The sequence below is a fragment of the Eleutherodactylus coqui genome, chromosome 3 (genome assembly GCF_035609145.1).
Source record: "Eleutherodactylus coqui strain aEleCoq1 chromosome 3, aEleCoq1.hap1, whole genome shotgun sequence".
Classification (NCBI taxonomy): Eukaryota; Metazoa; Chordata; class Amphibia; order Anura; family Eleutherodactylidae; genus Eleutherodactylus; species Eleutherodactylus coqui.
The window spans coordinates 314,701,732-314,716,226 of record NC_089839.1 but is presented as its reverse complement, the minus strand read 5'-3'; the positions used below and the strand labels follow the sequence as shown (position 1 = coordinate 314,716,226).

Below are 14,495 nucleotides of genomic sequence, written 5' to 3'. Positions count from 1 at the left end.
TTTTGGCGCGGCGCTCTGTGTGTAGAAGTGTCAGCCGAGCGTGAACAATGCGGGATTGTACGGCGACTGCCAACACCACGGATACCACAGAGCAGTGCCGCCAGTCGTGGTAGGACCCCCGTGAGCCCCTCAACAAGACAGCAGTCACATGATCGCCCATCGCATGCCAACGTCCTGCAAAAGGCAGAAGATTGGAGAAGTCGCTCAGTCGTTCACATTAGCTTATTCAGGGAATGAACGATTCTCTCTTGAATGAGCCAACATTGCATCTGCCTGTCTAAACAGACCGCCCGAGAGCGACCAGCTGGCGGTACATCTGCCTGTCTAAACAGACCGCCCGAGAGCGACCAGCTGGCGGTACATCTGCCTGTCTAAACAGACCGCCCGAGAGCGACCAGCTGGCGGTACATCTGCCTGTCTAAACAGACCGCCCGAGAGCGACCAGCTGGCGGTACATCTGCCTGTCTAAACAGACCGCCTGAGAGCGACCAGCTGGCGGTACATCTGCCTGTCTAAACAGACCGCCCGAGAGCGACCAGCTGGCGGTACATCTGCCTGTCTAAACAGACCGCCCGAGAGCGCCCAGCTGGCGGTACATCTGCCTGTCTAAACAGACCGCCCGAGAGCGACCAGCTGGCGGTACATCTGCCTGTCTAAACAGACTGCCTGAGAGCGACCAGCTGGCGGTACATCTGCCTGTCTAAACAGACCGCCCGGGAGCGCCCAGCTGGTGGTACATCTGCCTGTCTAAACAGACCGCCCGAGAGCGCCCAGCTGGCAGTGACGGTACGCACTCATTCAAATAAAACTAGTCTTGTCTAATACGACCTGAAGAAAACTCAGCGACACCCTGAGATCGGTGGCTGTAAAGGGGGCACCCAGCTCTCCAAGAGCCCCCCGCCCGTGAGTCCTTCACTGTGCGGTGCCTGCGCCGGAGGAACAGACTGTGGCCCCTGCCGCGGCTCGGGCCGGATGCTGCCACAACACGGGGTGATGCAATGATTGCTGCAGATACCGTTTTCCTTGCATCAATAACAGTTTTGATGCAACACAAAACTGAACCGAGAGTCAAGACCGCAGAGTATGACGCAAAAGTGAGGACTCGGGGGGTCCAAAGTGCCAGCTAAGCGCAGCACGGACAGTCGGGGTACAAGACGCCAACCCCCCGGCAGAGTAGAATGGAACTTGTGGTGATACAGTAACTAAGGGGTTAACAGCGCTGGAGGGATATCTGACAAGTATCCGCAGTAGCAGAGAGATAACATCTTCCTGCATCAGACATTAGAGGGCCAGAAGCCCGGGGGTCTTACCTCCGTCAGCGCGTGCAGCTGCCCCTGGTGGACGCAGACTCCCATGAACCTGCAAGGAGAGAGAAGAGGTTACCGGCCGGGATATTGGGAGAACCCATAGCAAAAAAACACAGCGATCCCCAAACTAGTGCGCCAAAACGCTCCATGTGACCGGGATCATGCATGAGGGACACATCCTCCATCCCACGCACGGTGGGGGGGCTCACTGCTCTCCAGATCGCAGGGGGTCTCAGCGACCCGACCTTTATTTTGAAGCGGCCCGGTCCTTTTTAGAACGACGGGAGTAAAATCATACGCGGTGATAAGCCCCGCCCCTGAGGTGTTGGCACTTTGCGGTAAATAAGTGGGTTTTGGGTTGCAGTTTGGGCACCCGGTCTCTAAAAGGTTCGCCATCGCTGGCCTAGGGCCGCTCTCACACATGCGTTCACAATATGCATTTTAGCGGGATTCTGAACGCAGGTCACGGTGTTTTGCGCACCTTATTGTGACGGGCGATCAGGTGAGTTAGGGGGAGAACAAATAAAATCACTAAAACACGTGAAACTAGGCAGGCAGCGAAGTGCAGGTCTGCGAAGCCCATTGAAATCAGTGTTGCCCCACGGTTAGCGCTAAAGAGCGGGCTGTGAGCGCAGCCCGACAGGCACTCGCTAAATGCCAACATCCACGTACAGAGGCCGGCGGTTAGGAATGGAATCCGCGCCCATTAGAACGTTTCAGAACTCCTATTTGATATTAGCAGAAGATGGACAGCGGCCCTTTAACCCCTCAATGCCCCAGGGTGTACATTTACGTTCAGGGTGCCTAAGGTTTGTATGGAGTGGGATCAGCAGCCGATTACGTGCCGTACGTGGCGGTTGTAAGCGGCCATCTTTGACAGCCGGCACCAGCCACGGCAGCGCTTACACTGATCAAGGCAGTTTGCCCTTTTAATGCCATAGTCAATTCTGACAGCGGCAATTAAATGCCCTGATCGCTGCTCGAGGGTCTCAAAAGGCCCCCTGCAATGAGATCGAGAGGCGTCGCTCAGTTGGTATGGCAGAACGCGATGGTGAGTGCCCCCCGGGCACTATGGGAAATAATGGATAAGGAGTGGAAAAAACAAAAAGGTAACAAAAAAAGGGTTTAAAAAACCTCTGATTTATTATAATAAAACATTAACAGAAGCCGCATACTTGGTGCCGCGCAGACGGCCGATCCACAGCGCGGTATTCTTCCCGTACGGCGAATGTCGTCAGAAAAACAAACGTCAGACGTGCGTATTGTGGCCCCCGCCGCCAAGACAAAATAGTCGGATACACTGCAAACCGGTACCAACAGAAACCGCGGGCGGCCCTCAAAAAGCGACACCCCCCCCCCCCCCAACTATGTGGAGGAAAAATAAAAACTATGGCAGTTAAAATGTATATAAATTCGGTCTCATCAGACTCATCCGAGTCCCGTCCGCTTCACCTCAGGGGGCGCCATGAAAAGACCCCCAGAATGTAACTCCTCTTAGGAATTTTTACGTTTTTCAGTACATTACATAATATCGCTGAAACATCCACTCTACTGGCCGAACACAGCGACCCCCCCAGACCGCGGCGTCCAGGGAACACAGCGACCCCCCCAGACCGCGGCGTCCAGGGAACACAGCGACCCCCCCAGACCGCGGCGTCCACGGAACACAGCGACCCCCCCAGACCGCGGCGTCCACGGAACACAGCGACCCCCCCAGACCGCGGCGTCCACGGAACACAGCGACCCCCCCAGACCGCGGCGTCCACGGAACACAGCGACCCCCCCAGACCGCGGCGTCCACGGAACACAGCGACCCCCCCAGACCGCGGCGTCCACGGAACACAGCGACCCCCCCAGACCGCGGCGTCCACGGAACACAGCGACCCCCCCAGACCGCGGCGTCCACGGAACACAGCGACCCCCAGACCGCGGCGTCCACGGAACACAGCGACCCCCAGACCGCGGCGTCCACGGAACACAGCGACCCCCAGACCGCGGCGTCCACGGAACACAGCGACCCCCAGACCGCGGCGTCCACGGAACACAGCGACCCCCAGACCGCGGCGTCCACGGAACACAGCGACCCCCAGACCGCGGCGTCCACGGAACACAGCGACCCCCAGACCGCGGCGTCCACGGAACACAGCGACCCCCAGACCGCGGCGTCCACGGAAAATCAAGGGCTCATGCCCACGGCCATGACGGACTCCGCCAGGGGAATCCACCACAGCCCCCCCCCAAAACCCTTATACTCACCACTCTGGATCCTCTGTACGCATCCCACATGGCTGCTGCGCATGACGTGACGCGCCAGCAGTGTCAGATGACGTGGCAGGCGGTGGGTGGCCACGCGTATTCAGAAGATGCCGTGGTTTATTATACACTGCGGATTTCCGTAGCGAGAACATCGAGCTATTAGGGTTAATAAAACCTAATGGGTGCGGGGCGACACCGTGGGCATTAGCCCTAAGAGTTATGATTTTTTGAAAGTGGGGAGGCAAAACCAAAAAAGGGGTGGGAGGCATCATTAAGGGGTTAAATACGAATCAACAGACAAGGAGCTGTAAATGGCGTAAGAGTCACCCATGACACAAGGGGTAAATAAATGGGGGGCGGTGGGGGGGGGGCGTCATCTTACAGGATCTCACAGAAATCAGACCTTTATCTCCCCTTTCAAAAGTCAGAGCACTAAAGCCGTAACCGGATCCCCGGCGCGGCGTCCTGCTGGGGCGCCGCCAATTATTAAAAGGGCTGACATTCTAGCGTTACGCTCCGCAGACGGCTCCGTGTCACATGGCTGAGTCGGGCCCTGACTCTCCAAATATCATGAAGTGACTGAATGTGACCCCCTAAGATTGGGGCGATACGGGGCGACTCCTACGAATATGCTGAAAAGTCTCGACATCACGGAGCTACACGTAATACAGGAGCCGCGAAAGTATCCGAAGGATGAAGATCCGCCGCTCAGGACTCTGGGAAGGCTATAACGGCAGCCATATTGGTTGTCAGCCAGCTTCCCTGCATTTACGTGATGGATCCGTCCCCGGCACACATCTGAGGCGGACATTTGTCAACGGACACATAAATCTGCTGCAGAGCCAACCTCCCCGTGTCGATAAACCTCGCGCCGCGGCTGGAACGTTTCTCCGGAGAACCATTACCTCCTGAAACTGCGAGTCAATCCGACAACAGCGAGCGCCGTGAAATAAATGTGCGCACAGCGAGGAACCACTCGTAGCTCTGCTCTGAGTGAACATGGAAAAAACTGCGCAAAAGTTTTGAACCTTAATGAAAATGGTTACTTTTCGGATTGAACCCCTGGAGCAGAAGCCGCCGCTGCGACCTCCGGAGCATGAGCTCACCCCGCAAACATGTGCTAAACATACCTCGTAAAGAGCGGCGCGGCGGCAGAACAAGACGGAGATCTCGCAGCATAAATAGAGAAGGCTGAAAGCTGCCAAAAGCTGACGGGCCGAGGGGCAGGAGGCCAACAACAACAACCCAGCAGGGAAGGGGTTAACAGGCTTCTACCCCGGGCTCACGCCCAAATTCATACCTGTGGCCGCGGCTCGCCCCGTTACAGTTGCTAGATTGCTTTGCGCCTTTTGTTCGCTCGCACTGAGCCGGCACGAGGTTCCGTTCTGTTTATTCTGCTACATCCGACAGAGATCAAGTTACACCAGAGAGAGAGCAACAACCCCGATGCAAAAGTAAGAGCACGCCCTGCGACAATACACCCCGACCTCTGCACCCCAATACAGGCAGACTAGAACCACCCCGCTTACAGACCAGTACTCTGCTCTAGAACCTTTCTAGTCGTGGACCAGATTAATCTGGAACCCCTCCACACACCGGGCGGCCCTCTCGCCGGGAACCCCTCCACACACCGGGCGGCCCTCTCGCCGGGAACCCCTCCACACACCGGGCGGCCCTCTCGTCGGTAACCCCTCCACACACCGGGCGGCCCTCTCGTCGGTAACCCCTCCACACACCGGGCGGCCCTCTCGTCGGTAACCCCTCCGAGACACACCGGGCGGCCCTCTCGTCGGTAACCCCTCCGAGACACACCGGGCGGCCCTCTCGTCGGTAACCCCTCCGAGACACACCGGGCGGCCCTCTCGTCGGTAACCCCTCCGAGACACACCGGGCGGCCCTCTCGGCGGTAACCCCTCCATACAATAGTTAACAATCTGGTCTAGTACCTGCCTGCTTACCTCTAGCTAATTTGGTCTAGAACCTCTCCATATACTGATCAGCAGTCTAGTACCTCTTCATTTACTAGAACTGCAGCTGTATGGCTCGTGCACACATCTAACCCCAGATGTGCAGCTTTGAAGCCAGACCCTCACAGACCTGTAGACCCCGGTATCCTGCCACACATCAGTGATCACATGACTTACACAACATGAATTTTAAAAAATGGTTCAAACAAGTGAAACTGAACAATAATCCTAGAATGGTGGAGTTAGAAGGGTCCTCGGGGGTCATCAGGTCCTCCGGGGTCATCGGGTCCGACCCCCTGCTCAGTGCAGGATCACTAAATCATCCCAGACAGATGTCTGTCCGCCTCTGAAGACTTCCATTGAAGGAGAACTCCCCACCTCCCGTGGTAACCTGTTCCACTCATTGATCCCCTCACTGTCTAATATCTAATCTGTGTCTCCTCCCTTTCAGTTTCATCCCATTGCTTCCAGTCTTTCCTTGTGCAGATGAGAATAGGGCTGATCCCTCTGCACTGTGACAGCCCTTCAGATATTTGTAGGCCGCTATTAAGTCTCCTTTCAGCCTTCTCTTCTGCTAAACATTCCCAGATCCTTTACCCGTTCCTCATAGGACATGATTTGCAGACCGCTCACCATCTTGGTAACTCTTCTCTGAACTTGCTCCAGTTTGTCTAGGTCTTGTATAAAGTGGGGTGCCCAGAACTGGACCCAGTATTCCAGATGAGGTCTGACTAAGGAAGAGTAGAGGGGATAATGACCTCACGTGATCTAGACTCTCTGCTTCTCCTAATACATCCCATAATTGTGTTTGCCTTTTTGGCTGCTGCATCACACTGTTGACTCATGTTCAGTCTATGATCTATTAGTATACCCAAGTCTCTCTCACATGTGCTGATTAGCCCAATTCCTCCCATTCTGTATGTGCGTTCTTCATTTTTCTTGTCCAGATGTAGGACTTTGCATTTCTCCTTGTTAAATACCATTCTGTTAGTCGCTGACCACTGTGCAAGCTTGTCTAGATCTTTTTGAATCCTCTCTCTCTTCCCTAGTGTAAGCTATCCCTCCTAGCTTTGTGTCGTCGGCACATTTGATCAGTTTCCCACAATTCCCTCCTCCAGATCATTTATAACAATGTTGACCAACACTGGGCCCAGGACAGAGCCTTGTGGTACCCCACTTGATACATTCTTCCACTTGGATGTGCAGCCATTTATGACCCCTCTTTGAGTACGATCACTCAGCCAGTTGTGAATACACCTAACAGTTGCCTTGTCAATCCCAGATTTGGTCATTTTCCCAATAAGTATAGTATGAGATACTTTGTCAAATGCTTTACTAAAGCCAAGATATACTATATCCACCGCATGTCCCCGATCAACCCAGTCGGTGATTCTGTCATAGAAGGACATTAGATTAGTCTGGCATGACTTGTTTGTTACAAACCCATGCTGGCGCTGGTTAATTACTCCATTCTCATCCAAGTACTTGCATACATGCTGTTTAATTGCTTAATCGTTTTGTTTAAATACGGCCCACGATCGGCTAACGAGAATCATTCGCTTTACGTTTGTCATTCGGTTTCAGCAGGACTAAAAATCGTCGGCTCGTTTGCTTCTCGTTGTGTTTAAACGGCCGCCGCTCACGCAGGAATGTAAAACGCTGAACGGGAAGAGCGATTCCCAACGGCGATCTGTCTAAACAGGCCGCACGAGAGCGAATAAGTCAGCGGTGACGGAATCAGCTCGCCTAAAGGGGCATTAAACAGTTTATCGCCACAAGAGCCGGTGACGGACCCCAGAACCCCACAGCTGTGAGTCCCAGCGTCGCCTCATCCGGTACACAATGTGTTCTGCCGCGCTGCACCGAGGCGTTTGCTCTAAGCGCCATATCTGATCCATGCGACAATACAATATATAGCACAATGCATCATGGAACCCCCAGTGACCATCAAGTGGGGGGTGGATCTGCTTACAAAGTAGTGCAGGATCACATACAGTAAATGGATTATAGATGCAGCTTTGGTGGTGACTGGAGCATAACACATGAAACACATGTATCCGTATAGACAAGCATTTGTGTGAGAATAAGCCAACATCAGTCAGCGTTCTCCAACACGGGACAGCGGAGTGCGGCTCAGTCCATACCCTAGTATATTGGGGTGCGGCTTGGCCCCGACCATACCAAAGCATATTGGGGTGCGGCTTGGCCCCGACCATACCTGAGTATATTGGGGTGCGACAGGCGGTTCATCAGCTGCACCTCCTTCAGCATGTTGGCCCGGTTACTGCTAAGCTTGTTCATCTTCAGCGCCATGACTTGGTCGGACGTCCGGTGGCGAACCTGCAAAACGAAGAGTGGCTTATGTCAGGAGTTGCCATGGTAACAGTATTTAATCAGGTATAAACTGCAAACTGGGGGGTTAAATTACAATCAAAGATGTAAATCCCGCGCCACATGGCAGCGTCCGCAGGGTCCGCAAACAAAATATGCAGCAAATCCGCCCCGTGTAAACACGGCCTTCCAGCCATAGAGTAAAGGATGGTGCACTGCCCCTTTAAGAGCCTTATAACTGCAGCAGCGCTGGATTTGGCGCCCTGCAGATTACGAAACCCTTTTCTCAGAGCGCTGTCATCTCCGGGCAGCTTTCGCCTTTTATGGATTTCATCTGCCTTGAAATCCTCACAAAATGTTAGAATCGCTGCAAACACTGAAGTTTCAGCCCGGCGGAACACCATCGGGGGTCGCCGACTAAATATCCCTCCAACCCCGAGGAAGTGTTCCATCTGTCCTTCAGATCTGCTTCCCAGTTAGCGTCAGGCGGCAGCGCCTCGTGCCACTAGTGCTGCAGTGCATTGTGGGAGAGGTAGTGCACAATCCAAGGTAGGTGGAACGGACTGAGCAGCAGTAACCTGCAGAGGACTGTGGGTGCAGCTCTAGAGGTGACTGGAGTGTAAGACCCGATCGGCACGAGAAAAGAGTCACAAACCGCAAGAACAAACCGGTAACACAAAAACATCCCCAACGTCTCAGCAGGATGCGTCACGTTCCCTCCGGGCGCGGCCTTATTACGGTGGCTGTCGGGATTACATCGTACAGCAGTGGCGCCCATCTGTTACCCTCCATGAGATCAGAGGGCGGTCGGGTACAGGAGGCGGCTGTCATCTCATATATAGATCATGTGATATTATCACACATGACGTAATGGAGGCCGCAGTCATTATAATAGCCCCCCGTGGAGGTCGGCTCCTTACCCCCCCACACAGGATACGCTCCCCGGAGGGGGATATCATTATATACATGTCCTGGCTGTGACACGCTGTATCCGTGGGGGTCCCGTCCTGCTAGGACCTCATACTGTACACTAACCCGGGGTCACTTAGCGGACATGTTATAACTGTGGGGGTCGTGTCCTTGATATGGTATAATGTAGGGGTCACTTCCTGCATGCAGCACGCTCTAACCCCGGGGGTCACGTTCTGATACGGTGCAGGGGGCTGGATATGGGATATTATACAGGGGTCACGTTCCGGATATTGCCCATTCCATAGATGCTCAGACCCCCGGCGGTCCCGACCTGGTACTATAATACAGAGATCAGGCTGGGGGTCGTAGCCGCGGCTCTGCAGCGTCTTCATGCTGTGTAGCAGCGGAGCGATGGCGGCCTGCGATTCCTCATGATCCGAACACCTAATAAACACGCAAGGTGTCGGCGGGTCAGAAAAGTGTTCTCATCGCCACATTTCACACAAGCAGTCCTAGAACGACTGCCAGCGGACGCCATGAGGGAAGTCTGGTCCAGAAAGCTGAGCTCCGATTGGCTGCTATGCAGAAGAATATAAAACTCCCTTCCGATTGGTTGTTATGGGGGGAAATAGAAAGCAGCGCACTGAGTGGCGGACACGGACGCCTCCAGCTCATTAGGCTTGAATTAGTCAAGCTTTATTAACAACAGAACAAGCCGGTGAGAATGAGATCAGCGGATTAAACCTCAGTATGTGCGGATTACAGACACCTGCAGGTCACTCTGGGACTTCTAGTCCTACGACAGCCGCTTCATCCTGTTCCAGCGCCCCCGTCACATCGCATCATGGGACCCGACCAGAACAGAAGCGGTAATTACAGCTCGCCGCAGCCAGTAATTAGAGACGCCCGTTAATAATAAACCTCCGCCGCGGCTCAGAAATAGCATCAAAGACGAGAAGCCACGCCCCCCGACCGGACGCAACCAGCGGATCGCCGGATAACCTGCAGCAGGCGGCCGACGGGGTACTTACCTCAAGCAATCTCCCTGAAGGCTCATAATGTAGTAAAGAGCCACCCGGCACTGGCGCAAAATACAGGAGAGCGCCGGCGCGGCACGGCGAACCAGATGCGTCCAACACGCCTAACCTGACAAATCCGGGGCATCCGGCGCCATTATCTCCTGTGTATTCAGACATGGTTTAGCGCTATCAATAACTCGCCTGCAGAGGCGGTCTGCGCCCAGAAAGAGATCGCCGTCCCACCTGGCCCGTATCTCGGCGCCGCGAGGATGCGATGTGCTGCAGAATCTCAGGACGTCTCCTGACAGAAGATTCCAAAAGACAAAGTGACTCGAGAAATGGAGCCGCGCACAAAACCAGGGACCACGAGACAGTCAGCTCAAAGAGACAGAGCACGCCCTTTATGTTCATTGGCTGTGCAATTCGACGTAATCTGTTGTTCCCTGTCATCAGCCATTCCAGGCCAGGAAAAAGGTTGACAGGTGATTACACGCTATTGCTCCCTGTTATCAGCTGCAGCACTATAGCCATGAGGTGAACGACCCCTCTGATACAAACTCTACATTCGGGGTATTGTCCCACCCTACACAAGCAGCAGTTTGGGGTCCAGACAACCCAAGGCTCCCCCCATACAGTGACTACGTGACACACGGCTAGTGCCCTGTCAGGTGGGGTCCCTGCGCACACATATATACAAACGCTAATGACCTCACAATGAGACGCAGCGACTCCTAGGAGCAAAACAAAGGCTCATATACTCCAGTCACATCCAGAGCTGCACTCACCATTCTGGTACAGTGCATCATGGGAACTCAAGTTTAGTGTCAAACACAACAAAGTGTTACCTTATAGGTCTGACCTCAGCTACATCAGAGTCTGAGGTCTAACATTTACCCCTTCTCACTATCTGAGGCTCAGGCCGCTGCTCTGTCCCCCATGCTTTACACTGCAGCTCTGCTTGCTCAGTGTACAAGCAGGCGCTCAGCAGGAAGGACGTGATCAGATGCTTTCTGCTACAATAAGGACACTTTTACACGTATCGATAAATCGTTCCAAGATTCCCGGGGGGCATGCAAATGAAACTAGCAAGACGGAGTGCCACAGGAAGGGGTTAACGACCAGTATGGAAAACACTACCTTGAAAACTTCGGAGAAGAAGCCGGATCCGATCTTCTCGCAGGTGAAGTCATCGAGCCGCGTCAGCCGGGAGAAGGCGCTGATGAGTGCGTTGTAGGACGAGGAGTAAACTCTGCCCAGCTGACCGATGCCGCCCTCGCCGGAGACGGCGTCCTCAATACGGTCCAACCGCGGCGGGAATCCAGCGATAGAGTTGCGCTTATTCCGGTCCATTGTTCCCTGAGTTCCGTTTGCCTGGGCGGAGGCGACGCTCACATCTTAGGACGGCCGGCGTCTCCGAAGCACTGCAAGATAAGACGGAGAGACGTTAACCGGTGAAATATGGCCAAAGACACGCACGGCGCTCGCGCAGATTCCTTCTGATGGTACAAACGTTACGCTTCGGGTGTGACCAGTAACAAGACCTCTGCTTGCTGGATCCGAGAGCCTCTCCTGACAGCTGAGGGTTTGTCACACTTGTAGCACATTTGTAGGTCTGGAGTCCAGGACGCTGCCCTCACAGATGGCTGACCAGACTGAACTGTAACAAACCCTCAGCTGTTTGGGTCGGAACAGGTTTCAGGCTCAAGACGTAAACAAAAGCATTCCTATTCACCGACATCAAGCAGAGATCTTGAAAACAGTGAGGAACCGACAAAAAGCGTCTTACAAGGTGGGAGGATTAAAGGGATAACGAGGGGAGAGAAACACCAACTGCCCGTCCCATAGAAGTGTATGAGCTCCACCGCGCCATTCACATGAAGCATTGGGTGCGCCGGTCTTGGAGGTCCCAGCGGTCACACCGACTGCCGCCATTCACCCTTTAAATGCTAGTCTGACAACTGCATTTAAGGGGCCTGGTTAGAATTCAGGGGTCCTGAACCCCCTCCGCGATGAGATCATGAGGTGACAGCAGGGGGCCTTCTGAAGGTCGCCATAAATTGCTGCCTGTGGCCCGTCTTAGTGGAACACCGCACATTGTAATCCTGAAGTATTGCAGTGTATTATAAGTGATGGCGAGCTCAGAGCCCTCCGTGGAATTTCCGCCCGTGTGCAGTACGCCTATATCGTAATGCCAATATCGTGCTTTTTTTAGTCATCCAGCCACCAAGGAGAATTTTAATAACATGCGTATGTACGCCAAAACCACAGGTTGCAGCGCCAAAACGAGCCGTGGCACAACCCCACGGACGGAAAGATAAGAACGCGATGGCGGTCACAAAAGAAAAAAAAATCGTACCGCCCCCAGGATGAAGCATCCTGTCAATTTTTGGCGCAGTGTATAAGCCATAAGAACAAGATGGCAGAATTGAGTTAGAGGTTTGTGCAGGAGTGATAGTCTGCAGAGAACGAAGGCGCGCCGCTGCTCGGAGATCGCCCCAGTCACTGGAAACCCCAAACCGCTCCGCAGTCGCTGCAGGAGCTGAAAAAGATCGACCAGCGGCAACTTGCTCAAAATCCTTGATCCGAGCAGTTATTCGGCGACCGTCCGCTCGTGTAGAGGCGCCTTCAAGCCTTTTGTAAATAAACCCAGTGACTGCAGCTCTGGATGTGACTGGAGTAGAACGCCGGCGATAACTTCACATCCATGGCAGAAAACATTTAGAGTCGCGGTCCGATTGTTACCGAGTGAATATGAATCGTTGTGTGGTGTGACCGCGGCCGGCGAGCGAGCGTTCACATACACGCACCGCGGTGTGCGAAACCAGTGCGGCACGTCCGATCTTTAGGCGTTCCTTAGGAACAAGTCGCCCATCATTTTCAATGGGGCCGTCAGAAGCGTCACTCGGCGTGCGATGGGAGGTAAGCCATTTAAAAACAATGGGAAACACTTCTTCCTCTGCCGCAGCGGATCGCTGCGGCCCTGAAGCAACGCCAGGCATGTGTGACGCCAACACCTTGCGTCTGAGATGCCAAAAATCACACCTTCCGGAGCGCAGGTGAGTATCGCAGCCCGATATCGCACTCACCCATATGATATTAGCCCCCTGGGCCGACAGCCGCAGCGGCGAACCGCGGAGTGTGTTCTCAATGGGGAAACCTTGCATCGCCCAAAGACGGACGCGGTGCGGGGAAACAAGGTCATGTGTCCGGCGCCGTTCAGAAGAATGGGGTTCATATCCGTATGAGACCTGCGCATCTTAACCGCGTGAAAGCGGCCGTATATCGACATACAACGTATCGCCGCGGATGGAGAACACAGCGGAAAATCATCAGCGCATTTACAAACGAGCGCAGAGAGAAGCGGACGGCGGCGAAGAAACGCTCCAAAGGAAGATCTCAACGGCCAACATAGATGCACGGGTATGGTCACTTGTAAAAGGCGATCAGGTGAGCGCTCACGGCCGCTCTGGCCGCGCACACCGGCCGCTATGGCCGCGCACACCGGCCGCTATGGCCGCGCACACCGGCCGCTATGGCCGCGCTCACCGGCCGCTATGGCCGCGCTCACCGGCCGCTATGGCCGCGCTCGCTTTCCTTCAGTTTATCTTTCCGTGTAAGCCGAGAAATACGGCATAAAATAGTCGGAACCCGTAATCTGATTCTCAGGAGCGTCGCACTCCGCGGGGCGCAGTCCGCGCGATGACTGCAAGGGACGCTGGGATCTCGCAGAAAAGCGCTTTCCCAGCTGCCAAACAGGAAACAAATCAACGGAGAATGACTCTCTGAAAGGTGTCTGGTACGAGCGGCGACCTCGGGGGACAGGTGATCAGCGCCATGGCAGGCGGCGCGCTCCTACGCCATCCGTGACCGATGAGCTCCAGCGGCCGCAGTCATTAACCTTTAGGAGACACAAAATGGATTAAACCGAAATCCAATTTATAGAGCAGGTGAGGGGTCAGCGGCGGCTGGGCATGCTGGGGCTTGTAGTACTGCACTCTAAAACACCATAACAAGGAGATCCCAGCGCAGTCAGACAAGTAGATTCACACGTGGCGCTCAGGCAACGCCGCCGGATCTGCACATGACGAGAGGCTATGCTGGATCATCCGACACCCGCAGGCCCTGATCGTCGCGGTGAGGTCATCGATCGCCAGCGGCCAACGGTCCTGTTACCCAGGGAGCAATCTGTGGATCGGAAACAGATTGTACTGCATCTGATCATTGCATCCCGTCTGTGCAGCTGCACCGCTGCCAGAGGGGGTCACGGCAGGGATTGGTCAGAGCGGTCTGCACCGCTGCCAGAGGGGGTTACGGCAGGGATTGGTCAGAGCGGTCTGCGCCGCTGTCGGAGGGGTCACGGCAGGGATTGGTCAGAGCGGTCTGCGCCGCTGTCGGAGGGGTCACGGCAGGGATTGGTCAGAGCGGTCTGCGCCGCTGTCGGAGGGGTCACGGCAGGGATTGGTCAGAGCGGTCTGCGCCGCTGTCGGAGGGGTCACGGCAGGGATTGGTCAGAGCGGTCTGCGCCGCTGTCGGAGGGGTCACGGCAGGAATTGGTCAGAGCGGTCTGCGCCGCTGTCGGAGGGGTCACGGCAGGAATTGGCCAGAGCGGTCTGCGCCGCTGTCGGAGGCGTCACGGCAGGAATCGGTCAGAGCGGTCTGCGCCGCTGTCGGAGGCGTCACGGCAGGAATCGGTCAGAGCGGTC

General features: G+C 54.9%; 1 protein-coding gene across 1 annotated transcript in view; it reads right to left on the bottom strand.

Annotated features, from left to right (window-relative positions):
• TESK2 (testis associated actin remodelling kinase 2) overlaps positions 1-14,495 on the bottom strand; it is a 56,410-nt gene that overhangs the window by 29,052 nt on the left and 12,863 nt on the right. The window contains 3 exon segments of the mRNA XM_066597978.1: positions 1,311-1,359; positions 7,749-7,870; positions 10,930-11,213. Of these exon segments, the coding sequence (XP_066454075.1) occupies positions 1,311-1,359; positions 7,749-7,870; positions 10,930-11,142 (384 nt within the window). The 5' untranslated portion in view covers positions 11,143-11,213.